Below are 24042 nucleotides of genomic sequence, written 5' to 3' on the forward strand. Positions count from 1 at the left end.
GGGGCGGGGCCCAGCGCGGCGAAGGGGGCGGTCCTTGCAGCTGGCCCCGCCCTCCTGTCGCGGCTCTCGCGCGGCCGGGGCGGGGCCCGGGGCCGGGCCGGCAACATGGCGGAGGCGGAGGGGGAGAGTCTGGAGTCGTGGCTGAGTGAGTACCCCCTGCCCCCAGCCTCCCTGCCTGGGGCTCGCAGCCCCGCTCCCCTCCGCCCTGGCTCCCCTCTACCCGTGCCCTCGCCACCGCCTCACCGCCACCCTCCTCCTGCCCTCCCCTTCTCCTTGCATTAGCGAGGCGGGAGCCTCGCAGCTGACCCGGGGTCGGTGCTGCCCAGGGGAGGCTGGGGGGCATGTGGGCACCCTGAGGATGGTTCCCCGGAGCACACGGCTCTGTCTGCGGGGGGACGCTCCCTCCTGGGGGCAGGGGGCTGGGGCCTTCCCTGCCCGGTGGTCACTCGCCCGCGCCGGTGCCAGCGCCCTCGGCGCGACAGCAGCAGGGCAGATGCAGAGCCGTGGTTGTAGGGGCAGGCAGCGGCTTGGGGCCGTTAGTCAGTTTCCTTGTCGGGAAATGTGAGGAGCGGGCGGGTTCGTAGCTCGTCTTGCTCAACACCTGCAAGGATGTTCAGTTTATTTGGCCATAAATGCCCGTGGCCCGTGCCGGTCCCTGCTGCCTCTTCTTCCCTCGACTGGATTTGGTTGGCCAAGTGTACAGCCTCGGCGCTGTTGGTGAGGTTGAGAACCGTAGGGTTTTCCCAAATAAATTGCATCCGTGTGTTACACAACCCTGATTCTCAAGCAGATACATTCTGCTTTATGCCTAGCTGCAGTTTCAGGGCAGGAGTTGTCAATGTCCATTCCACACTGACTGGACTATTTAGAAATCCTTTGTCAGGATAAGGTGATTCTGACACAGAATCATAAACGTTGGAGATAGTGTGTGTGTGGGGAGGGAAAAAGCCCCAGCCATGGCTTGTTGATCCACAGCCTTTGCTGATTATCTCCTTGCTGGGTGTCTGTCCATGCTGCCTGTGAGCTTTGGGGCTGTTGGCTGCACAGAATCTGGTGCTGCGGGATCCTGACTTGGTGCTGGCAGCTTGGGAGGTGACTCTGGAATGAATCAGTCAGAAGAGGAATTGTTTTCCATATCTTGCATGCACAGGGGCTCCTGCTGCTGTCCCCAGCAGCCTGTCCTGCACATCACCAGCTTCTTGCCTAGGTTTTCTTCTCTTTTTTTTAATAGTTATTTAATTGCAGCAGTGAGTGAGGTTCCTAAGTAGTCAGGCACCAGCAGAAGGTGGCCATTACCCTGAAGATCTTAAAGTATAAACCCAGCTGTCCTTTTGGGGTTCTTCTTCTCTAACAAGATGGAATAATTCTTATTCTTTCTTGTTACTGTCATATTTAAAATATGAATGCATACACAGCATCTCCTCATCTGTTACAGGACTTAATGGCTAAATGAGCTGAAAGCTCTTATTCCTTGTTACAGATCAGTCCTTTCTGTCCCTTTAGCATTTTTGCTCCTCCTCTGAACTCCCACAGTTTGCCAATATCTTTTATTGTAGCCAGTGAGACACATGAAGCAACACCCACATCCCTTCCTTTTAATCTTTCTCCAAGGAGAACTGACTCACCAAGTTCAGTTTGTGTGTGAAAATATCTCTAGTAGGAAGGATATTTTGGGTTGTATAGCCTGGAAAGCTTCCTGGCTGGTTGTTTGGTGGGGGTTATTTTTCTGATGGTGGAAGTTGAGAGAGAAGTTCTCTGTGCTTGGCCAAAGCATTAGGGTCCTCTCCACCGGGGGATGTGTGCTGAAGGGGGGTGGTGGTGTAGCAAAGGCCTTACTCACTGTAGAAAATGTTGCAGCGAGCTGATTGCAGGGGTGCACACATTTTTCAGGGCTTGAGTGTTGCTCTCTCATGGCAGAGGATGCATTTATGCCAGGTCACTGCCACAGTGATTTGTGCTGGTGTGATTGCATCGCTCCTCCCATGGCAGAGCAGCCTTTGCTGTAGGTGAATTACCGGAGGAGTCCTGCAGGCCAGGAAAGCAGAGTGCAAAGCTCCTGCGTCTGAGAGCTTTCACCAAGCCTCCTGAGGGCTTTTGTCTTGTAAGCATCACAGAGCTGTGTCTAATGCTAACCTTGAGGGTGTGCTCGAAAGGGAAGGGCCAGCCCTGCCCAGCCAACTTCCCAGGCACAGGAAGGTGGAAAATGTCTTACTGCCAATGATTTTCTCCTGTACCGGCGGTGTGCAGCCTGCCACGCTGCCGTGTCTCTGTCATCAGGTGGAGTCACAGGCCCATGAAGTAACATCATCCTCGTGTCCTGATACTGCAGCAAGATCTGCACTTAAGCCAGGGCTGATCTGGCATCTTCGTGTCTCCTTGCTCATTTCAGGCAGCTGCCATGAGAGCAGGTGATCCCTTCCTGTGCTTTCCTCGTGGGCAGGCTCCTTTTCTGCTCTTAGCTGAAACAGGAGGTGAGAAAATAATGTCAGTTGTGCAAACACAGCTGGATCCTTTGACTTCAGTGCTGCCTTTCCTGCTGCATCCACTGGGAAGCTTATTGTGTCATGCTCATGTCAGGCCTAGGCAATGTCCAGGTGTGCAGTAGATGCAGATGGATAAAATGTTACCATTGTCTTAATTTCTTTTTCCCCTTTTATTGTTGCATGTCGACATTCTCCTGAGGATACAAACTACCCCCGGGAGGAGGTTGGACTCAGTGTGCCTGGGCTGGAGTTTCCCAGTTCATATGCTAAGCCTGTCCTGGGGAAACTCTTTCTTGGGGTGGCTTTTGGCTCATTTCAGTAGAGAAGTAAACCCAGGAACAGAAGGCATTCATTACCAGTCAGTTAATGGTCTGTGGCTCTCTGCATTCCAGCATCTTTTCTCTACAGAGAAAATGAGCACCTTTGTTCCATATCTAATGATGCATCTGAATGTTGACTCATTAGTGTTTCAGGGTCTGGCAGGCTCTGACACTTAGGTCAGGTATGAAGCAGCTTTTCGTGTCCTCAGTGCAGTTGTGTCTGGAAGCCAAGGCAGAGACGGTGGTAGGACTGGAGTAGTGCTGAGCCTTTTGTTCCCAGGTTGTCAATTCAGATTCACTTGGTTGCCAATGTGAAATGGGATTTTCAGGATGGGACCTGGTGGACAGGTGTCTCTGAAAGCAAGCTTTGTGACCAAATGGGCCATGGACAAGGTTTCAGCAGAGAAGCCAAGGATTTGATATTCCAGAGCACCAAACTCTCCTTCCTGGAATGAAACCTTTCAGATAAGGGTTGAAGCGTATTTATAAGGCAGTGCAGAGGAGCTCCCTGCCCACATTTTAAGCCTTCTACATAAACATAGATGCCTTGATAGACGTGGTGCACCTTCAGGTAGGGGTGTCCTGAAAAGGTTAAGCAAGGTAATTCAGCTCACTGGGGGTGCTGTGCTCATGTAGCTGTAACTGAGTGGCTCCAGAGCCAGGGCAGGACTCCTGATCAAGCTTCTTAACTTTTATGAACAAGGGTTTCACATGGAGATTGTATGAATGTTGGAACCAGGGAGTTTCTTCATGTGGAATGTAAATTCCCTTCAGTAATCTCTCCTTCTGAGTCTCCACTGTGTGAGAGCCTTCAGTGCAGAAGCTTAGATGAGTCTGAACCAGGTCTGAGAGTGTGAAGTAACCAACCCAGGGTCACTCCAAGAAGTCATTGGAGATGTTCAGAGCGGGTTTAAAATTAACACTCGGGATGTGGAAACGTTGGTTGGGTTTTCCTGTTTGCACCAGATCTTCCTCCTGCTTTCAGGATGTGCAACCAACAAGGAGTTCATTTAGCTGAGTGTCTTTACTTCTTTGTGCTCTTCCTGCATTTAGTAAATAAATTCCATCAACTCCAGCCAAGAACTCTCTGTCTCATCTAGGCCTGCAGAGCAGCGGAGGTGCTTTGAAGCGCTGAACCATGCTCAATGCCATTTGACTTGCATGAAAAGACTTCAGATTGTTTTAAGCCCCTGTTTTCGTGATGCTTCCAGAGTGTGCAGCAGTTGTGAGTGTGGTAATAAGGTTTGAGTGCCACATATGTTTTAAACAGTTGCTTGGCTCTGCAGAGGCTGCAATTTAAACTGGGCCTCCTTTGAATCTCTTTGAGTTCAAGAAGTATCTTGGCAGCTTAGCTTGTACGACGAGATGTGATCCTACAGTTAGTCCTCCCTGGCTGCTGCCTTTTGCTTACCCAGGGTCTCAGGAATCCAGTCAGCAGCAGGCACAGATTCACCTCTGCAGATGGAATCCATGGAACAGTTTACAGAATGGCTTTCCAGCTGTCCTTCCTGAGGAGGAAAACGTGAGCAAGCCTTGTAGGGCTGCCACGGTAGGAGGACTAAGGTGCTCTGTGAAAGTGAGCTGTTGGAGTAGATGTTTGGCAGCTGTTTCATCTGCCTGTGGAAAGGTAAAAAGAAATGTTTTAATGATGTGGGGGGGAAAACAAATGACACTTTGTAACCTAGCATGTGTTTATTTCTCTGTGATGAAAGTACAGGGATGTGTGCTGGTTTTTCCTCTCCATCATCCTCTGCTCTGTACTATCTGGCTCAGCAGTATTTCCTTTTCTCTAGCTCCTTCCCTTGCATTAAAATTTGGAGGAAGGCTTCTTAAATGCCAACCCTTAGATACATAGCTACAGTGTGGTGTTGCTTCCCTCACAAGAAAGAAGAATCATCATGTCCAGTCATCTTGGCTGGGAAATGGGGTTACAGCAGGCATCTTGTCTGCTGTAAATGTAGTGCTCCATCAGAGCTAAGTAGAACACATGCAGAAGATGCATTCACAACAGAAAAAAAGAGAGATGCTGATAGCCTCACTATTCTGCAATCAGTACAATGAGCAAGGCCTGGTACCCAAGGGAGGATCCTTCAGGAGCCTGAAATAGCCCAGCCAGCAGTGCGTGTAGGGCTGGAATTCCTGATCAGGTACAGGCTGTGGTGTTTATTACTTGCAAGAACAACTCAATGTCTCATAATAAATTTCAGTTCATAATTCCCAGGGGGAATGCTCAAGACATCTACCAAATCATCTGGCACTCTCAATGCAAGTGTCAGTGCTGAATGACTTCTGTTAAACAGCTGATGTGGCAGCTCTTCTGTGAAACTCCCATGGAATACAAAAAGAATTCCCTCTGTAGAAAATTGTGAGTCTTTGGCCTTTAAGGAATTTCAAGGAAGAGCTAAGCATCTCAGGCAGAGGGAAGCTGAGAGAGCTCAGATGGTTGCTCTTGTGCTCTCGGTTACAGCCTGGAAGTTGCACGTTTCGAAGTGCTGGAGGCTTGGCTCCTGTGTGTTTTGGAAAGCAGGGATTCTTGCTGGAGGTTGGGATGTCTCAGCTGGGACACACCCTTTCCCCTGACCAGACAGACCCTGTGGGAACTTCTTTCTCCTTTTTATGCAGCTAGCAATGGCTATCAAATGCTTTTCTCTAGGAAATGCATGGCCTTTTGTCCTGTTTCTTGTGCCTGACTCGTCATATGTTCTCTTTCCCTTGCCAAAGATAAAGCCACTAACCCATCTAACAGGCAGGAGGACTGGGAATACATCATTGGATTCTGTGACCAGATCAACAAAGAACTTGAAGGGTGGGTAGAACTTGCTAAATCAGCAGTCACACTTTCAAATGTGTCATTTGTTCCTCAGACTTTCATGTTTCCCTTTCATAAATGCTGATACCACAAGGAAGATCTGGCTGCAAGAGAAACAAGCTGCTGCAAAGTGTGGTTTCTCCTTGATGAAAGGCAGCATGGCTTAGACACAGCTGAGCACTGGGAGAAGGGAATTCTGAATCTGCCTCTGCTGTCAGCTCCTGCAGCTGCAGGGCTCTCACCCAGCCAGGCTGGGTCTGTTGGCCAGGCTGGAAAATGGGGTTATAACTCTGGGTGCCTGGAGGGGCTTTGTGCCTTTAAAATCTTCACAAGGCTTAACTGGAGAAACCTCCTGGGTCACAACATTCCTGTGAGCTAAGGAAGGAGTGTTTTCTTCTGGAAAAAGGAAACTCATGCAGGAGAAATGAAGTGATTTCCTGAGCTGGGGACTGTACTGGGAGTTGTTTGGCCACTCCCAAGCAGGAATCTGGAATTGCTGGCTTGGACTACCAGCCCTCACTTCCTATCCTGTGTGCAAACACACAGGCTTGTGGAGATGCCCCAAACATTTCTTGTTAGGCTTTGTGCACCAGTGGAAAAGATGAAAAGTACTGAATGGCACTTCCTTTGAATTGTGAGAGAAGTGTCTCATTTAAGCACAGCAGAACCTGTGCAAGTCTGGAAAAGCCTTCAGAGTGTTCACCTGCTTTGTTTGTAATGGGGATCTGCTTTGTTTCAGGCCACAGATAGCTGTGAGACTCCTGGCTCATAAAATCCAGTCACCACAGGAATGGGAGGCAGTCCAAGCCTTGACAGTAGGTAGTCCTTACCCCTCCTCTTAAATCTAGTTCTGTATCATTTAATGACATCTGTGTAGAGGGTGAGGGGCCCATAGTGTCAGTGGGGTTCACTGGGGCTGAATGCCCTGATTCCCCTCTGCTGGGGGAGTGGGCAGTGAGAGGGAGCTCAGTTACTGACTGAAGACTCCAGATTGCTCATGAGCAGTAGAGCAATCAGAAACAACTCTGGCTGGGTTTAGTTTCAGCTGCTTTTGGTTGTTTCCTTCAGGCAAGATTTGTGTTCCTTGTGAGACCTTGTGGTGATGTCACTGACCCAGGTCCACACAGCTGAGGATGGGAGCCCAGCTTGCCTTGAGGCAGGAGACTCATGCCTGCATGGCAGAGCTGGAGTATGGGTCCCACTGACATGGGTCCTTCAGCTGCCCTCTGAGCTGCACTGTTACTGCAGAGTTGTGGTGTTCATTTCAGCCCCTTGCTTTTGTTGCTTTTTGAATGCAGGTGCTGGAAGCTTGCATGAAGAATTGTGGAAGAAGATTTCATAATGAAGTAGGGAAGTTTCGCTTTTTAAACGAGTTAATCAAAGTTGTGTCTCCAAAGGTTAGTGCCTGAGCTTTATGGCTTTACCTTTTGTGTGTGTGGCCTCAGTAAGCTACAGGGCAACACACAGAATGTTTGCAGTGCTCTGGCTGGCTCATTGTGTTTATTCCAGGGCCAAGTTTTGGGGGGTTTTAATGCTTTGCTTACTATTTTTCTCAGTAAGTTGTACTCATTTGCCATCTCTGCACTGTTCTAAGCCTTCCTGTAGCTCAAGAGCTCCTAAAGCTTGGCTGCATGTCTTACAAACCCAAGCAAAACTCCAGCATCAGTGCAAGGGAGGTGTGATGCAGAGGTTAGAGCGCTGTAGGGTTCCAGTCCTTGGGCTGCTGCTGACTTGCTGTGTGAAGAGTGCCTGGCTGTGTCCCTCAGCACTCATAGAATCACAGAACCAACCAGGTTGGAAAAGACCTCAGAGATCATCAAGTCCAACCTAACGCCTAACACCTCCTGACAACTAAACCATGGCTCCAAGTGCCACAGCCAAGCCTTTTTGGAACACCTCCAGGGATGGGGACTCCACCACCTCCCTGGGCAGCACATCCCAATGGCCAATCACTCTTTCTGGGAAGAACTTTCTCCTCCCCTCCAGCCTAAACTTCCCCTGGTGCAGCTTGAGACTGTGTCCTCTTGTTCTGGTGCTGGTTGCCTGGGAGAAAAGACCAACCCCCACCTTCATGATCAGCTTAATCTGGCAAAACCCAGAGAGAAGCACCCCATGGCATGACTGATGCAGCAAAGCATTCCCAGATTCTTTCCCCTAAGACAGGGGAGGGGGTGGTTATCTGTACTCTGTAGTTTTTAAGGGGCAAAATCCTGGAGCCAGCAGAATAGCTGCTGCTGCTTTTGCTGAAGGGGATCACAAAGCTCCTCTTCGCTCTTCTTTCAAATACAGTAGAGGAGCACTATTTTTTTCCGCTTAAGATGATGTATCTTAGATCATCTTGGAACTTGGATCATCACCTTTCAATGTAGAGCACTGTAGGCTTTAGGCTGTAGGCTTTCTTTCTCAAAAGGCTGTGCAGAATTGACCTATTTTTCCCCCTTGCTAGTACCTGGGAGACCGAGTCTCAGAGAAGGTGAAGTCCAAAGTCATTGAGTTGCTGTACAGCTGGACAGTGGCACTGCCAGAGGAATCCAAAATCAAGGATGCCTACTACATGCTGAAGAGACAAGGTGGGAAGTCAGCTGCTCGTTCGTGCATTCTCTCCTGCCTGTGCTTTGGGCAGGAGAGTCACAGAATCACAGATTGTTAGGGGCTGGAAAGGGACCTCTAGAGATCATTGGGTCCAACCCCTCTGCCAAAGCAGGGTCACCCAGGGCAGGTCACACAGGAATGCATCCAGGTGGGTTTTGAAAGTCTTCAGAGAAGGAGACTCCACAACCTCTCTGGGCAGCCTGCTCCACTGCTCTGTCACACAGTAAAGAAGTTTCTCCTTATGTTGAGGTGGAACCTCCTGTGTGCCAGCTGGTACCCATTGTTCCTTGTCCTATCACAGAGTACCACTGAAAAGAGCCTGGCCCCTTCATCTTGACACCCACCCCTCAGATACTTATGGATGCTGATAAGATGCCCTCTCTGCCTTCTCCAGACTAAACAGCCCCAGGTCTCCTAGGCTTTCTTCATAGGAGAGATGTTCAAGTCCTCCAACCACCCCTGAAGCCTCTCTTGGACTCTCTCCAGCAGGTCCCTGTCTCTCTTGAGCTGGGGAGCTCAAAACTGGGCACAGTATTGCAGGTGTGGTCTCACCAGGGCAGAGCAGAAGGAGAGGAGAACCTCCCTAGACCTTCTGAACACAGCTTCTAATACACAGCCTCTAATTACATGGAGTCAAGACAAGCTCTGAGGGGAGGCAGGACAAGGGAGAAAGTCCCTGCAAACCTTCTCATTGTATTGTAATGCTTTGGGCTGGGCTGAGTTGGCTTTTTTAACCAGATTAGTTTACTGCCCTGCAAACACTTCTGGTTTGGTTTGCAAGGCCTTGGTGTTTTGGTTTTTCTCTAGTTTCTCTGGAGCTGGTTGTTAAATGATTTGAGGAAGGCCAATTTGAAATGCAAGGAGAGCCTCCTTGTAGCCTTTTGTGCTCTCAACTAGGTTGCTTTACAGTTGTACCTCTAGTTCAACTGGTACAAATTTCTTGTGTAGGCAGCGTGCAGAAAGCCCAGCTGAGAAGCCATGTGGCTTCAGCACAAGGAAAAGTGGTTCCAGGAAAGCCCTTGATGTGGAACATGGATCTAAGGGTTAGCCAATGGAACCACAGGGAGCTTAGCTCTTTCCCCACTCGTGGTTAGGGGTCCACTCCTCACCCCCTTTTGCAGTGCTGCCTGCTTTCCTGCTCAGCTCATTTATCCTAACCAGTGTCATGCCCTTGAGCTGGCACACAGCTGGGCTGTCTGGGACTTCACTTAGTGGTTCAACAGCTAAAGTGAAAGGGGGGAAAGACAAATAGTGGAGAGCTATTGATTGTACTGAGCTATTAGAGGAGCAATATGGACGTGGCAACACATTTGCTGGGGTTCTGGCTTTTATCAAAGAAAATTGTCTTTGTCTTTGCAGCTGGCACCACTCAGTGAGCTGCTCCTGTAGTGCTCATTAGGGCAGTGTACCCGTGGGCAGCCTGCCTGCCCGCTCGTGCTGGCAGCAGCCCGTGGGTGATGGGGTGCACTGCCTGCCGTGGCTGCACCTGCTGCCAACCCACCTGGGCTCCCTTTCTGCTTTCAGGGATTGTTATGTTTGATCCTGTGATTCCTGCAGACAGAACCCTGATTCCTTCTCCACCACCCCGTCCCAAAAACCCTGTGTTTGATGATGAGGAGAAATCCAAGGTACAGTGAAGACTTGTGTGGTAATCACTAATGAAAAGCGATTGCTCAGTGCGTGCTCTGAACAAGGAAGTACACTGGTTTGGTTTGTATTCTGGGGGGGTTGGTGTGGGCTTTCATAGAACTCATTGCCTTGTCCAACCACCTAACCTGAAGTTCCAGTTAAGGCCTTATCTGTGTTACCATAGTGAAGTTGTTCCTGCTAAAGAACCTTCCTGCTGGAAAGCAGAGACTGTTTCACACACAGGACCAGAATTAACCTAGTGGCAGAAGTCTCCCAAGATTTCACAGTCTGTGTCCTGTGTAGAAGCAAGAATGCAGCAACTCACAGAGGGTGATAAACCAGAAATGACTCCTGAAGTCACTGAGTCCATGGAAGCAGTGTAAGCTTTGTAGTACTGGGCTGTATCCCTTTTCCCCTGAATTCGTAGAATGGCTCAGGTTGGAAGTGACCTCAGAGACCGTCTACTCCAACCCCCTGCCGTGTGCAGGGACACCTCTAAACTAGACTCAGCTGCTCAAGGGCTGAGGCAGCTGCAGCCTTCCTGGGCAGCCTATTCCAGAGTCTCACCACCACTGAAGAACTCCTTCCTGAGCTCCAGTCTAACCCTGCTGTCCTTCAGTTTGAAACCATTCCCCTTTGTCCTGTCTCCAGACATCCTTATGGAAAGTGCCTCTGCAGCCTTCCTGTAGGATCACTTCAGGTACTGAAAGGCAGCTCTAAGGTCCCCCCAGAGTCTTCTCTTCTCCAGGCTGAACACCCCCAGCTCCCTCAGCCTGTCCTCACAGCAGAGGTGCTCCAGCCCTTGGACTCACTCTAACCTCTCTGTGTCCTTCTTATGCTGGGGACACCAGAACTGGAAGCAGTATTCGAGGTGGGGTCTCAGCAGAGCAAAGGGGAATTGTTCATTTGGATTCCTTTCACTGCCTCCCTTTGCCCTTGATTTGTTTCCTGAATATCATCTTCTCCTCTTACAGCTCCTAGCCAAGCTGCTGAAAAGCAAAAACCCAGATGATTTACAGGAGGCCAACAAACTCATAAAATCCATGGTAAAAGAGGTAAGGAATCCCTGTGGGATTGGTCCTAGTCAACAGTCTGCTTTCCAGGCTTTAAGCAACTGGACTTCAAAGGGGTGGGAGAGCTTTAGGATCATGTAGATGGCAGAACCTGGGATTTTCAGGCTCTGGGAGTGAGTACAGAATTCCTTAGTGGAGTTGTGGGACCCAATGAAACTGCCCGTCAACAACATGCAGCCTTCTGATGTCTTTGAAATCCTCCAACAGTGCTGACTTGGATCTAGTCCTTGTGGTTACTGCATAAAGGGGATGCCACCTGATGCCCTAGCAGGGCTCTGTGTGACATGAGGGTGCTGTAACTTTGACTCCAGCTTACAAGTGGGAGATGTTTGTATCAGACAAATGTCTACAGTTGGTGTCTCTGGTGGAGGACAAGGCCAGGAAGGGCAAAGATTGAATGCCCCCTGTAATTAACCACATTCTCCTCACTCAGGGTGACATTTCATGTCAGGTTTTGATGGGAGCATCCCAGCTGAGTCTTTAGACTGGTTCTTCTCCCAGGCAGGCTTCATGGAAACACCTTCCTGTTTGCAGAGCTGTGATGCATCCACCCATGGCTGTCATAAGAAACCCTGGCTTCCAGGAGATGACTCACTGTGAATCTCACCAAGAAAAGATAGCTTCTAGACTGAAGAGGAGGGATAGGTTACTGAAATCTTTCCATTCAGGGTTCCCTTGTCCCCAGGGTGGACCCTCCTACAGCTTTAGTTAGAATCTCAAATCAGGCATGGGTGGATGTGTTCCACCAGGGTGTGCTGCTTGTTCCTAGTAAATATTTTGCTTCAAACACATCTTTATTGTAAAATGGCATCAAGTGACCCCCCCCAGAAAAACCTACCCCCTGTCTGAAATTGTCAGAAAGGAGCTTTGGGGAACTTGTCCATTTTTGGTGGTGTCATTATACCTTCAAGTCTAACTGATGAGAGTGCTTGGAAACAGCAGAGGTTTTCTGTTGTGTCAGAATGGTCCAGGCTGGAAGGGACCTCCAGAGGTCATCCAGTCCGACCTCCCTGCAGTCAGCAGGGACATCCCCACCTAGACCAGGCTGCCCAGGGCCTCTTTGAGCCTCCCCTTGAATATTTCCAGGGAAGGGGCCTCAACCACCTCCCTGGGCAGCCACTTCCAGTACCCTCATAGTAAAGAACTTGTTCCTAAATGGTGGTGAAGTGACAGCAAGCAAAGCCTCACATGAACAGAGAGGGGATGTGGTGGCCTTTTTCTGGCTTAACCTTAAACAGGCATTACTTGGCAGGATTTGCAGCTGGTCTCTGCTGCTGTGATAGTGAAGACCTTGAGAGGGAAACTCACTTTTTTTATGTCTGTACTTTACACCCTGAAGGATGAGGCCCGGATCCAGAAGGTGACAAAACGAATGCACACGCTGGAGGAGGTGAACAACAACGTCAAGCTGCTGAATGAGATGTTGGTTCATTACAGCAAAGAGGACTCATCAGAGGCTGATAGGGAGCTCATGAAGGTGAGTGTGAGCTGCTTCTGGGTTCAGTTGTGGGCCTCTCACTCCAGGAAGGCATTGAGTTGCTGGAGCATGTCCGGAGAAGGGTGACAAAGCTGGTGAGGGGTCTGGAGAACACAGAATAGAATAGACCAGGTTGGAAGAGACCTTCAAGATCATCACATCCAACCCCTCATCCAACACCATCTAATCAACTAAACCATGGCACCAAGCACCCTATCCAGTCTCCTGCTAAACACCTCCAGTGATGGTGACTCCACCACCTCCCTGGGCAGCACATTCCAATGGGCAATCTCTCTTTCTGGGAAGAACTTCTTCCTAACATCCAGTCTAAACATCCCCTGGCACAGCTTGAGACTGTGTCCTCTTGTTCTGGTGCTGGGTGCCTGGGAGAAGAGACCAGCCCCCACCTGGCTACAAACCTCCCTTCAGTTGTAGAAAGCAGGGCTGGAGAGCAGCAGCTGAAGGAGCTGGGGATGTTTAACCTGGAGAAGAGGCTGAAGGGAGACCTCATTGCTCTCTACAACTCCCTGAAAGTAGCTTGGAGTGAGGTGGTGGTTGGTCTCTTCTCTCTTAATATCAGGTGATAGAAGGAGAGGAAATGTCCTGAAGTTATGCCAGGGGAGGGATAGGTTGGAGATTAGGAAAAAATTCTTTGCTGCAAGAGTGGTGAGGGATTGGAAAGGGGCTGCCCAGGGAGGTGGTGGAGTCCCCATCCCTGGAGGTGTTCAAGAAAGCTGTGGCCGTGGCACTTTGGGACAAGGCTTAATGGCCATGGTGGTGTTAGGCCTGTGGTTGGACTTCATGACCTTGGAGGACTTTTTCCAACCAGAACAATTCCATGATTTTTGTGGGGGTTTTTTTCAGCCTGGAGTTTTGCAGGGAATTACAAAAGGTGCAGTAAAATGGAGAGCACCAGGGAGAAACACAAGTAGTTGTTAGAAATGGCAGGAAAGGAAATACCCACCGTTTGAAAGCCTGTCACCAAGGGACTCAGTTTTGCTTCTGCCTGAAATGAACTACAGCTGCTCTCCAGAAGTGCAGTGTGGCTGAATCAGGAGGCTGTAATTCTTGCTCCTGTTAGGACACAGTGATTGCAGATCATCACTGTCCCTTACAGCTCTGTGGATGAAAAAGCTAAAGGCTGAGTGGAGTGGACAGTAGGTCCTTCCCTTCCGTGGAAGACTTCTAGCAAGTGTTAGAAGGTTGGGAGACCATCAGGAAGGTAAAAATCATCCACCAGGGCTGCCTGGATAGGCCCAGGGCCTCCAAGAGTTGCAGCTCATCTAACTAAAAAAGTTAAACCTCCTCATTTTTAACAAGGAGCTCCTGAAATGGTGATAAGAAGCTAAAGGAACTGCTTTGTGTCTGTGAAACATTTCCTTCCTGCCACCTTTCTTGCGTGGTTGCAGGCTCTGAGCAGTGTTTGCAGCACAACTGAAGCATGATAGTTGAAGCACAATTCTCCTCTTCCTCAGGCTTTTAGGGGAAATGGAACACACATCCCTCCTGGACCAGAGCTGGCCAGAAGTGCTGATGTGCAGGAGGACTGAGAGATACTGTGTTGGTGATGCAGGCTGTGCTCAGACTCCCAGACTCATGGAATGCTTCAGCAGGGCAGGGACAGGGGATCTTGGGTGTCCAGCCACGCTGGCATGTTCAGCACAAGGAGGCTGGTTTCTCTCTTCTGGGCTTTGCAGTGTGTGTCTGAGGGCTCATTCTGTGCTGGCTGGTATTGCTGATGACAACCTTTGTCTTCCCAGGAGCTGTATGAACGGTGTGAAACCAAGAGACGGACCTTGTTCAAGCTGGCCAGTGAGACTGAGGATAATGACAGCAGTTTGGGTAAACTGAGGCACAGTTCTCCTGCTCTGAATTGCCTTTGTGGCATGGGACTGTGCCAGGGCTGAGGGAGGGAGTGGCTGCTGTGAGGACCCCTCTTCACTGTAGACGCACTTTGCTTTGAGCAAGCAGATGAAAGGCAAGATCCTCGCCTCTTAAAGCTTATCATTTCGATTCAGGCAAGGATTTGACAGCAGAGCTGGAGGTTAGGGAGGCTTGGGGGAAATAATGGGGGACAGCTGCTGCTTCAGAGTGGGGAGGGAGCTGCTGTGGGGAACAAAGACTTGGACTCACGGTTTTTATTGTTACTGTAACGTGGATGGACCTAGGAAGGTCAGGGTAGAGCTTAGAGAAACATGGCAAAGACATGGAAGCCCAGAGCAATGGAGCTCCTAGCCAGATAATTCTGTTTCTTCTTGCTGATTCTTTAGCTGAAAACTGAGTGCTCTCCTCATGAGTGGGGGCAAAGTGCCTGAAGTCTTGGGGAGGTCATTTTTGTCTCTCTTGCACACAGGGGATATTCTGCAGGCCAGTGACAACTTATCCCGTGTGATAAATTCCTATAAGAAGATCATCGAAGGGCAGGTGATCAATGGTGAGGTGGAGCTCCCTGTGATGCCTGCAGTGGAAGGTGAGTTCCTGGGAAGCCAGCTGTTTGAAATCCTGCAACTCTGAGCCTTTTGGACTAGTAATTGTGGTAAAGTGAGGCTCTGGTGGTACTTGTGGCCAACAAAATAATGGATCAGAGCAGGACAGGGCAGCTCTGGATGTGAGCAACGGTGCTGCAGCTTTGCTGTTTCCATTGCTTGTGACTCCCTTTGATACCATCAGTAGACAACCTGCATCTGAAGAGTTTGTGTGGCTGGAAGTTCTCACACATTCTCCTCTCAGCCTTTGTCCTCTTTCTTACTGGTGGTGTGGGAGAGGAGGATTTTTCCCAAAAGGACAAGAGCAAGAGGCTGTGGCCAGCCTGATCTAGTGTGGGGTGTCCCTGCCCATGGCAGGGGGGTTGGAACTAGGTGATCCTTGTGGTCCCTTCCAACCCTGACTGCTTCTATGATAAGAGCAGGAGAGTGGGAGCCAGGCCAGGGGTCCTGTTCCTGACTTGGCCAGCAATTCTATTTGTGACTTTAGGCCAGCTGCCCACCTTCCACTGCAGCCTCACCACTGAGAGCTCTGGAGATGTGTGTGACAGAGTGACCGTTTGGAAGCCACTTGAGCGGTGCTCCATGGGGAGCAGCAGAGGAATGCGTAATGCCTCTTGGCAGCACCTCACTGGGCAAGACTGTCCTGAATACCAAGATCCAGACAGGACACATTTTCCTCTCTGCTGGCTTTTGTTTATTGCCATTCTGTGAGTTCTCCCTGAGCCTTAGCTGAGCTGAGAGGATTTTGAATTCTGCTGCAAGTAGTACCTGGGGAGGAGCAGTGGCTGGAGCAGGTGTTGCTTTTCACAGAGGCCTTTCCTAAGGGTCTGGGTTGTTTGGAGTAGCTCGTGGCCAACAAGTGGTTATGTGGGAAGCATGTGGGCTTGCTTTGTTCTAAAGAGCCACAAGCCAAGATGGGAGGAGGAGCTCTGTGTCATCCAAACCATCTCTCCCATAGTATCTTCTGTGCCTTGGGTTTGCTCTGAGCCTTTTGCCTTCTTTCCTAGTAGTGCTCTTCTGTCTGCTGCAGGGAGTAACTCCACAAGTAACCTCAACACCCTCATTGACCTTGCTGGACTGGACGTCACCAGCACCCCGCCACCTCCAGTGCCACCCAGCACCCTGGCAGCAGCCCCCACAGCAGCCCCAGCCCCAGCTGAGATCCCCATTCTCCCGCCTCCTCCCCAGGCCTTCCGGAGCAGCTCCTCCAGCCAGGTGGAAGCCGCCCCGGCTCCGCACAGCAGCACCGCTAACTCCCTCTCCCTGCTGGATGAGGAGCTTCTCTGCTTAGGTGAGACACTGAAGGACCCAGACAAGGGGCTCTTCTCCCAGGCAGTCACCAACAGAGCAAGAGGGCACAGTCTCAAGCTGTGCAGGGAAGTTTAGGCTTGGTCTTGGAAAGAAGCTCTTCCCAGACAGAGAGATTGCCCATTGGAGTGGGCTGCCCAGGGAGGGGCTGGGGTCGATGTCCCTGGAGGTGTTTGAGAAAAGCCTGGATGAGGCACTTAGTGCCATGCTCTAGTTGATTAGATAGGGTTGGGTGATTGGTTGGGCTTGATCTTGGAGGCCTCTTCCAACCTGGCTGATTCTGTGAAGGGCTCCTCAAGCCATGCTGTGTTCTTCCTCCAGCCTGAGTGTGAGGGCTGGCTGTGTGTGGTGTACCTAAAAGGAGCATGAGATGCCTTTGGCTTCTAGAGGAGCCCAGAGAACACACCCTTGCACCATTCTGAGTGTAAAACCCGGTCAGTGAGCTGGTGTTAGGACTCTGATCTCCCCAGAGCAGGCTGCGAGTGAAGTGAGAGTTGAGTGCAGCTGTAGTCTGCTCTCTGTAGGTGCTTGGACATGCAGGTTGCAGTTTGGTATGGATTTCACCCCTGACTTTGTGACTGTGCTAAAGAGCAAGGTGCCTTAGAGAGCCTGCCTGTGGAGCCCTACAGATCAGGAAGAGCTGTGGGTGACTGTCAGCTGCTGATGCTGTCAGTCTCTTTTCCTTAACACAGACTTGCAGCCCATTTCAGTCTTCCATCAGGTTCTTGGGCTCTGGCAGGGCTGAATGAAGTATTTTGGTGGTTCTGGAACAAGTGCCAAGGGATGGCACCTAGCTCATTTTCTCCTCCAGTCACCTACTTGTTTTTCCTTTCAGGTCTGAACGACCCAGCCCCTGCAGCAGCGAAGGAGACATCAGAAAACAATCAGTGGAGCATGTTTGAGGTACAAAGGAGGGACTCAAGGGAAGGGGAGGGAGGGGTTGTCATCCTGGGAGGTCTCAGGACACACTCTCTCACCTCAGAGAAACTACACACATAGGGGCAGCTCTTCCTGAGGGCAAGTCTGGCTTAGCCCTGAAATCTGTGTCTGAACAGAGTAGACACCCCAGAATGTGGCTTTCTCAGCTTCCCATCCTGCTGCCCATGATGTTAGCACTTCCTTTGCTTAACTTACAGATCAGATGTAGCCCTGACGTAGGCCTCAGCCTTTGCTGCTTGCCACCCAGCACCAGTTTTGGTGGTAAATCTCTCTCCCTCTGTCACGGTGCCGCCTGCCACAGGGGTAGCAGTGACTTGGAGCATCTGTCTGTCCTCTCTTTCAGAACGACCAGCTGGACCTGGACTTCTTTAACCCAAAGATGGGGACTGCTTGCAACCCTGCAGGGAACCCACTGCTCCATCACGCACCACAAACCACGTCTGGAACATCAGTGACGCTGCCCTCAGCTTTCACAGCCTCTCAGACTGCTCCCAGCATCCCAGCACCAAACTCGGCACCATTTGTATTCTCTGCTGGGCCAGCTGCCCCTGCTGGGCCTCCTAAGACTATTCCAGCTGCTCCTGGGTACTTCAGCTCATCTGTAGGGAGCAATACATCACAGAAGATGGATGCATTGGGACAACTCCTTGAAGAAGCCAAAGGGTAACTAAAAGTCCTGGACTTTGCTTTGTCTCTGCAGATACAAAGTCCAGCTTGCTGCTGCACCAGGTTCAGAGGCAGACTTTCTGCTTTGGTAGAAATGTCTCACTGGGGCTTTTGCTCTGCCACCTCTGCAAGGGAAAGGCAGGCACAGCTTGGTAGAGCACAACAGCTGTGCTGTTGCCTGATACAGATGTGTGGTGTGAAGTTGAAGAGGCTGCTGAGGTACAGAGGCCTTCGCCCATTGAGCCTTGCTCATCTTTGCCGGGTGGAATTCTGCTTTCTTTTTAACTTAGAGGAGTGAGGCCTGACCCTGCCAGCACCACCACTTCCTAACATCTAGCCTAAACCTCCCCTGGCACAGCTTGTAGCTCTGCTTCTTACATGAGACCATCTTGAGTCACAGGCTCCCTTCAGGCCAGTGCTTTGTCCTCATGATCTGCAGTTCTCTCTGGGTTCCCTTTCAGCTCAGTTTCCCATGTGTTTCTGTCTCTCTTGCAGGACTGTCACCCAGGGCATGGCAACACCCTCAGGGTACCCTGGGGTTACTTTGCCAACCGCCGCCACCTCCGCCCCGTTGATAGCACCCGCAGGGCTGCCAGCCACTGCCCCAGGAGCCCCTCCAGTTCCTTTCCCAAGCAGCTGCACTGCTGGCACAGGAAGTCCTCTCTTCCAGCCAGCATCATTCCAGCAGCAAGGCAGCCCCATGAAAGCAGCTGAGATTTCCTTGGCCAATGTCCACGTTCCCCTGGAGTCCATCAAACCCAGTAAGTATCCCACGGTTTTCACCTCTCTCCGAATGCCTTCTGAAAGCAAAGCTTCTTGACAAAGCTGACAAAGCAGGAAGCAAGGATGAGGTGTCCCAGCTGGGCAGCCAGATTGCCTGCTGCTGCTGCAGGTGATTCCTGCAGCACAAACCTGCCTCCCTCTGCCCTTCTCCCCGTGGCAGGCAGTGCCCTCCCGGTGACAGCCTACGACAAGAACGGCTTCCGGATCCTGCTGCACTTCGCCAGGGAGTGCCCCCCGGGGAGGTCGGACGTGCTGGTGGTGGTGGTCTCCATGCTGAACACAGCACCACTCCCTGTGAAGAACATTGTGCTGCAGGCTGCTGTGCCCAAGGTAGGGAAGCCTGGCCCTGACTCTGTGGTCGGGAATGCTTGGGCATGAATTCAGAGACTGGGGGCGGCCTGGCTCTACCTTCCTATAGCTGTGATGCTTCCAAAACATAAAGGTGGTTGTCAGGGGCAGAGGACACTGAGCAGGGTGAGGCAAGCACTGCAGGTAGTTCTGGTTTTCTTGCTAAGATCAGTCCAGCACAGGGCTGTTGGACAGAGCCACCTGTGAGGTCTTTAGAGTCAGAATTTCTGAAAGACAGACTCACAGACTCCCCATGGTTGGAAAAAACCTCTAAGATCATCAAATCCAACCATTATCTAGCTCTGCCAGGGCCACTACTGTACCATATCCTTGAGCACCACATCTAGATGGCTTTTAAATACATCCAGGGATATGATTCAGCCACTTTCCCTGGACAGCCTGTTCCAGACTTTGAGAACCCTTTTGGTGTAGAAGTTTTTCCCAGCATCTGACCTAACCTCCCATGGCGAAACTTGAAGCCATTTTCTCTGGTCCTGATGACAGCCTAAATCTGACAGTGAGTTCCATTGTGCTCAGGGCTCTGGGCACCCTGATCTAGTGGAGGAGGTCCCTGCTTACTGCAGAGGGGTTTGGACTAGATGGTCTTTGGAGGTTCCTTCCAACCCAGATCATTCTGTGTGGTAATTTTGGATAGCCAGCATGTCTCAGCTGTGCTCTACCTGTTGTTGAGAAGGTGTTCTCCAACAGCAGACAGCTCAGATAAGAAGGTGCTGTTGGTGTTCAGCTGACCAATGCTGATTTGTCAGTCTACCTGTTCCTGTCATCTTGTGCCAGCTGGGCTGACTCTTGCTTCCTCATCCTCACATCTGGGTTGATTCTCTCCAGTCTGGATGTGTGTGGTTATCTCCCCAGCCTGTGTATGAATCTCTCATTGTCCCCAAGGCAGGAGTTGATCCCTGAGGTTCTGTGTTCTTTTCCATTTGCAGTCCATGAAAGTGAAGTTACAGCCACCCTCTGGCACAGAGCTGTCTCCATTCAATCCCATCCAGCCTCCTGCTGCCATCACCCAGGTCATGCTTCTGGCAAACCCTGCGAAGGTGAGAGGGGCAGATCATCATGGAATGGGATTTCTCCTGTCCTCCTTGCTCTGACCTGAGTTCTGTGGGGAGGATGAGCCAAACGTTTGAGCAGATAGAGCTGTTTGTTCCTACCTTGCCCTCCAAAGGAGGTCACTGCACAACGTTGGTGTTTCAGCTCAGGGCTCTATGTAATCTCTTCTCCAACAGACTCTGTAAGCAAGGAGAGGTACAGGGAGGTCCTGTTCTTCTGTCCCAGCAAAAGGGCAACAGTCATCTAAAGCTCAGCTTTAAAGGGCAGCTGTCAGAGCTCTGTCAGTAGCTGGTCTGACTCCCAGATGCACTGCAAGTGCCTGGCTGTGATGATAGTGAGACTGATGTCAAATTAGCTGGTGCTGCAGAAATAACTTGTGCTGTGTAGGGGATGTAGCCTGACAGACCTGAACCAGCAGACAGATGTCAGAGCACATCAGCTCCAGTATTTGAGGAAGTGCCTGTGAGCAGCCCAAGGTGGCTCACACTTCCTTTGCTGATGAGCTCTTTTTTCCTTGCTGTAGTTACTCATTGCAGTAGCCTGTTCCACAGAGCTCAGAGCTGTGTGCTGAAGCAGTTTCTAATGATTGACAAATCTACAGGTTGCTGCTTGAGAATTACAGCAAAAGGATCCTTGAAGCATCAGCTGGAAGCTTTGAGGTCCAAGAGGAGAATTGTTAGAGGGGGTTGTTGAAAGCCCAGGAGGCACATGGAGTTCCCCTCACTGAAGGACTGGCTCCATCTCCTGCTTCCCTTTTCACTGAGATTTTTGCAGAGCAGGAGTTGTTTTTTTATCTTCCTCCACATGATGAGGAATTCAATTCTGAAAATGTTGACCTCTTCCAGCAGCATACTTCAGGCACACTGGAGAGCAGCTGAGCAATGGGCGCTGGCCACGTGCGTCCAAACTGTTACCTCAGGTCATTCCTGCTCTTCTCCTGCTGTTCCATGCTCAGCAGTAAAGCTTTTGTGCTATAAAACCTGTCAGGTAAATCACTCAGGTTTGCTGAATAGCTGAACTGCTTCATGACCTTTAACCTTGGCCCTCCTCCCCCTGCTACACGCAGCAGGAGCCTCGTGCTCTCTGTAGAGCTCCAACAGTGAAGTGTTTTCATTCAGGAGCAAGTGGGGCTGTTCTCACGTTGCTCTTGGGTTTTGTTTTCCCTGCAGGAGAAGGTGAGGCTGAGATACAGATTGACCTTCACACTGGGAGACCAGCCCAGCACAGAGGTTGGAGAAGTGGATCAGTTTCCCCCGGTAGAGCAGTGGGGGAACCTATGACCTTAGGACACTGCCAGAGACTCTGTGACAGGACCAGGAGAGGATCCCACAGGACTGGAAGGAATGTGCCGTGGGGAGGGACACACATGCTATCCACTGGTGATGTTCAGCTTTGTTTACATGTCCTGACCACTCTGCTTGTAGCTTTAGTCCAGAATGTTTTGCCCCACGTTGAAGGGGTCCTGGAACATTTCTGCCAAGCGTGAACTGAGTGGCAGCCAGTAACAGGCAGTGCTGGCTGCTTTTATCTTGCCCTCTGGGTGAATCTGGTTCTATCTTCCACTCTATTTAAACTTGAAGTTACTGTGTTTTGAAGGGAGACCAGTCAGCAGGAGGGGATTTAGTTGGCTTGTTCCTGTGCTGCTGTCCAGAGATACCTACAGGCTGGTGGGGTGATGATGCCACCATGAGCTTCCTCAGTGCAGAGCCCTTACATGTGCCCTCCCTTGGACTTTACCTCCTCAGTGCTGGACCCACTAAGCATGTTGAGCAGTAATGCTGGCTCTGTGAGGGGATGCTTGTTTGTCACACTGAAGTGGCACTTAGCTCCCTGCCTCCTTCCCAAGGCTCAGTGTCAGCTGAGCCTGGCTGCTTGTTGTGCCACACTGCTCTGTCTGCAGTTCTCTTTGTTTTACATTGTCCCTCTCCTATCTGTTTTGGGCAGCAGGGGCTGAGCTCCATTTTAAGGGTTCCACTGGTTAGTTTTCTGCTTTTGTTGCGTTCCATCGTGTGGGGGAAGGAGGAAATGAAATGTGTAGTGAGGAGGTAAAGAGGGCTGGAGAGGAGTGGTCAGTATTGGTGGAGGACAGCACCTGGAGTGCAGAAATGTCTTTGCAATCACTAGTGAGGTGTAGTGACTGAATCCAGGGACAGGAGAGGTGTCTCTCACATCCCCTCATGCAGGCAGTATTATTATTGTAGTAGAATAAAGTGTTTTATTGAGAGGAGTGCAATGACACACAAGATGTAAATAATAGAGCTATAGGATACCTAAATAAGAACAAGCAGACAGTGAAAGGAAAGAAGGCTCTGCTGGGCTCTGACAATGCATGTGCTGGGTCTAATGCCCTCTTTTATTTGTTCCCTGTATTAAGTGGCTAAGTGCAATTGTCTCCACAAAGGAGAAAGCAGTTTGGCTGGACATCAGTGTTCTGCACAATCAGGGGCAGAAGAGCTGACCCCTCCAGCTCCAGTCTCACAGAAACGAGGTTTAAATCACCAGAGCTTGATTCCAGCAGCCTCTTCCTTCTTCCTCTTGAATTCCAACCTGAAGGAGTGCCTCAGATGGGCTTTGGGACAGGCTGGTTTGAATTATCAGGGGTTTTATCATCCATTGACTGAAGCACAGGCAGGGTGGGCCCTTGGACTCTGAGCTCAGCGTTTCTAGCAGTGCTGTGAAGCAACAGCTCTCACCAAGCTGTGGGTGGGAGCAGTCAGCTCAAGCACTGAGAGACTCGGTACAGGAGAGCCCTGCCTGTTGTAGGAGAACTCCAGAGGAGAACCTGCTGCTGGAATTAACGTTGGCTGATAAAGCCATCACTGCAAACACAGCTTGGAGTTACTTGTAGTTGAATTTTCCTTACTGTGTTGCAAAGTAAAAACCAGTAGAGGTGAACTCAACAGGTTCAAAGGCCTGAGGTCCTAAATGGAAGCACCAGGTAGTTGTAGAAGCACTGAAGATGGGATCAAAGCTTGGCCAGGGAGCTTCCTGTAATCTCTTGGTCTGAAGCTCACGAAGGCCCCAGCCTTGTAGATGTGGAATGCAGGTGAGAGGGATGGGTAACCTGGATCCTTAGAGAAAGGGGTTTTTAATTGATGGACTAGGATAGAGAGGACAAGGGGAGAATCCTTTCTGCCTCAGACATGTTCTTGCCAGCACTTTAGACACAGTAGGCATGAGGGTAGTGTGTCCTGAGGAAGCGAGTCTCACTGCTTTAGATGCCTACAGGTGAATCTCACTGTGACTTGGAGGGAGTCAGCGGAGCTCGAGTTCCCTCTACAGAATGGCTTTGTTCTCGGTGCCGTGGTCTGGCTGTGTGACAATCCAGTGTTCAAAGCTTTGGAAATGAAACTATGAATGTCCCTTGTCTGCAGGGTGAGGGTCCTGCTTCATCCCAACAGCCACACCTGTACATACAGCTCGAACGCGTCTGCTCTGCTGCATGGTCAATAAATGGTTTTCCCTACCCTGTGCTGTGCAAGGCCCTCACTGACCACTGCTCTGGGATTCCCAGCTCTCAGCCCAGCTTCTTGGGACCACCCAAACTAAAGCAGAAATGGAGAAGTTGCTGTTTTGCAGAAGTCCAGTGGTTTAAAGGTGGCCTTCACGTCAGGTCTGGGTGTTAAGAGGAAAAGCAACTGAAAAAGCCAAGGCAACGCTTGGGAAGTGATTGGGTTCCTGTACTGGGCACTGCTGAGGCCACACCTCCAGCCCTGGGTTGTTTTGGGGCTCTCACTCCAAGGACATGAAGGTGCTGGAATATGCTCAGAGGAAGGGCAACAAAGCTGGGGGAAGGGTCTGGAGAACAGGGCTGGTGAGGAGCAGCTGAGGGAATTGGGGCTGATGAGCCTGGAGAAAATGAGGCTGAAAAGGAGAGCTTCTGGCTCTACAGCTCCCTGAGAGGTTGGAGCCAGGTTAAGGGTTGGTCTGTCTCCTAAGTAACAAGTGACAGGATGAGAGGAAATGGCCTCAAGTTGTGCCAAGGGAGCTTTAGGTTGGACATTAGGAACAATTTCTTCACTGAAAAAGTGGTTAAGCCCTGGAACAGGCTGCCCAGG

The 24042-nt window shown here is 50.6% G+C and overlaps 1 protein-coding gene across 2 annotated transcripts; it reads left to right on the top strand.

Moving 5' to 3' along the window:
- The first annotated feature begins 64 nt into the window (after positions 1 to 64).
- On the top strand, positions 65 to 23040 carry GGA3 (golgi associated, gamma adaptin ear containing, ARF binding protein 3). 2 transcript variants are annotated; one of them, XM_009897951.2, is made up of 17 exons: positions 65 to 145; positions 5525 to 5609; positions 6352 to 6427; positions 6911 to 7009; positions 8059 to 8182; positions 9729 to 9832; positions 10808 to 10888; positions 12246 to 12383; positions 14144 to 14225; positions 14737 to 14853; positions 15900 to 16160; positions 17013 to 17080; positions 17460 to 17779; positions 18278 to 18543; positions 18726 to 18895; positions 19861 to 19971; positions 21154 to 23040. In XM_009897951.2, exons 1-17 carry the CDS (start codon positions 106 to 108, stop codon positions 21262 to 21264), a joined length of 2253 nt encoding a protein of 750 aa, XP_009896253.1. In that variant the 5' UTR covers positions 65 to 105; the 3' UTR covers positions 21265 to 23040. The 2 variants fall into 2 exon arrangements, with proteins under 2 accessions (XP_009896253.1, XP_054026520.1); XM_054170545.1 differs by lacking the exon at positions 5525 to 5609.
- The last annotated feature ends 1002 nt before the right edge of the window (positions 23041 to 24042 follow it).

The sequence above is a fragment of the Dryobates pubescens genome, chromosome 20 (assembly GCF_014839835.1).
Source record: "Dryobates pubescens isolate bDryPub1 chromosome 20, bDryPub1.pri, whole genome shotgun sequence".
Classification (NCBI taxonomy): Eukaryota; Metazoa; Chordata; class Aves; order Piciformes; family Picidae; genus Dryobates; species Dryobates pubescens.

What these genes read in the sequence shown, in the direction of transcription:
- GGA3 (XM_009897951.2), top strand. Translation starts at nt 106, where the DNA reads ATGGCGGAGGCGGAGGGGGAGAGTCTGGAGTCGTGGCTGA. An exon ending in CTCCTTGAAGAAGCCAAAGG is followed by an intron (nt 17,780 to 18,277) that starts GTAACTAAAAGT and finishes TCTCTCTTGCAG; the next exon opens with GACTGTCACCCAGGGCATGG. An exon ending in TGCAGGCTGCTGTGCCCAAG is followed by an intron (nt 18,896 to 19,860) that starts GTAGGGAAGCCT and finishes TTCCATTTGCAG; the next exon opens with TCCATGAAAGTGAAGTTACA.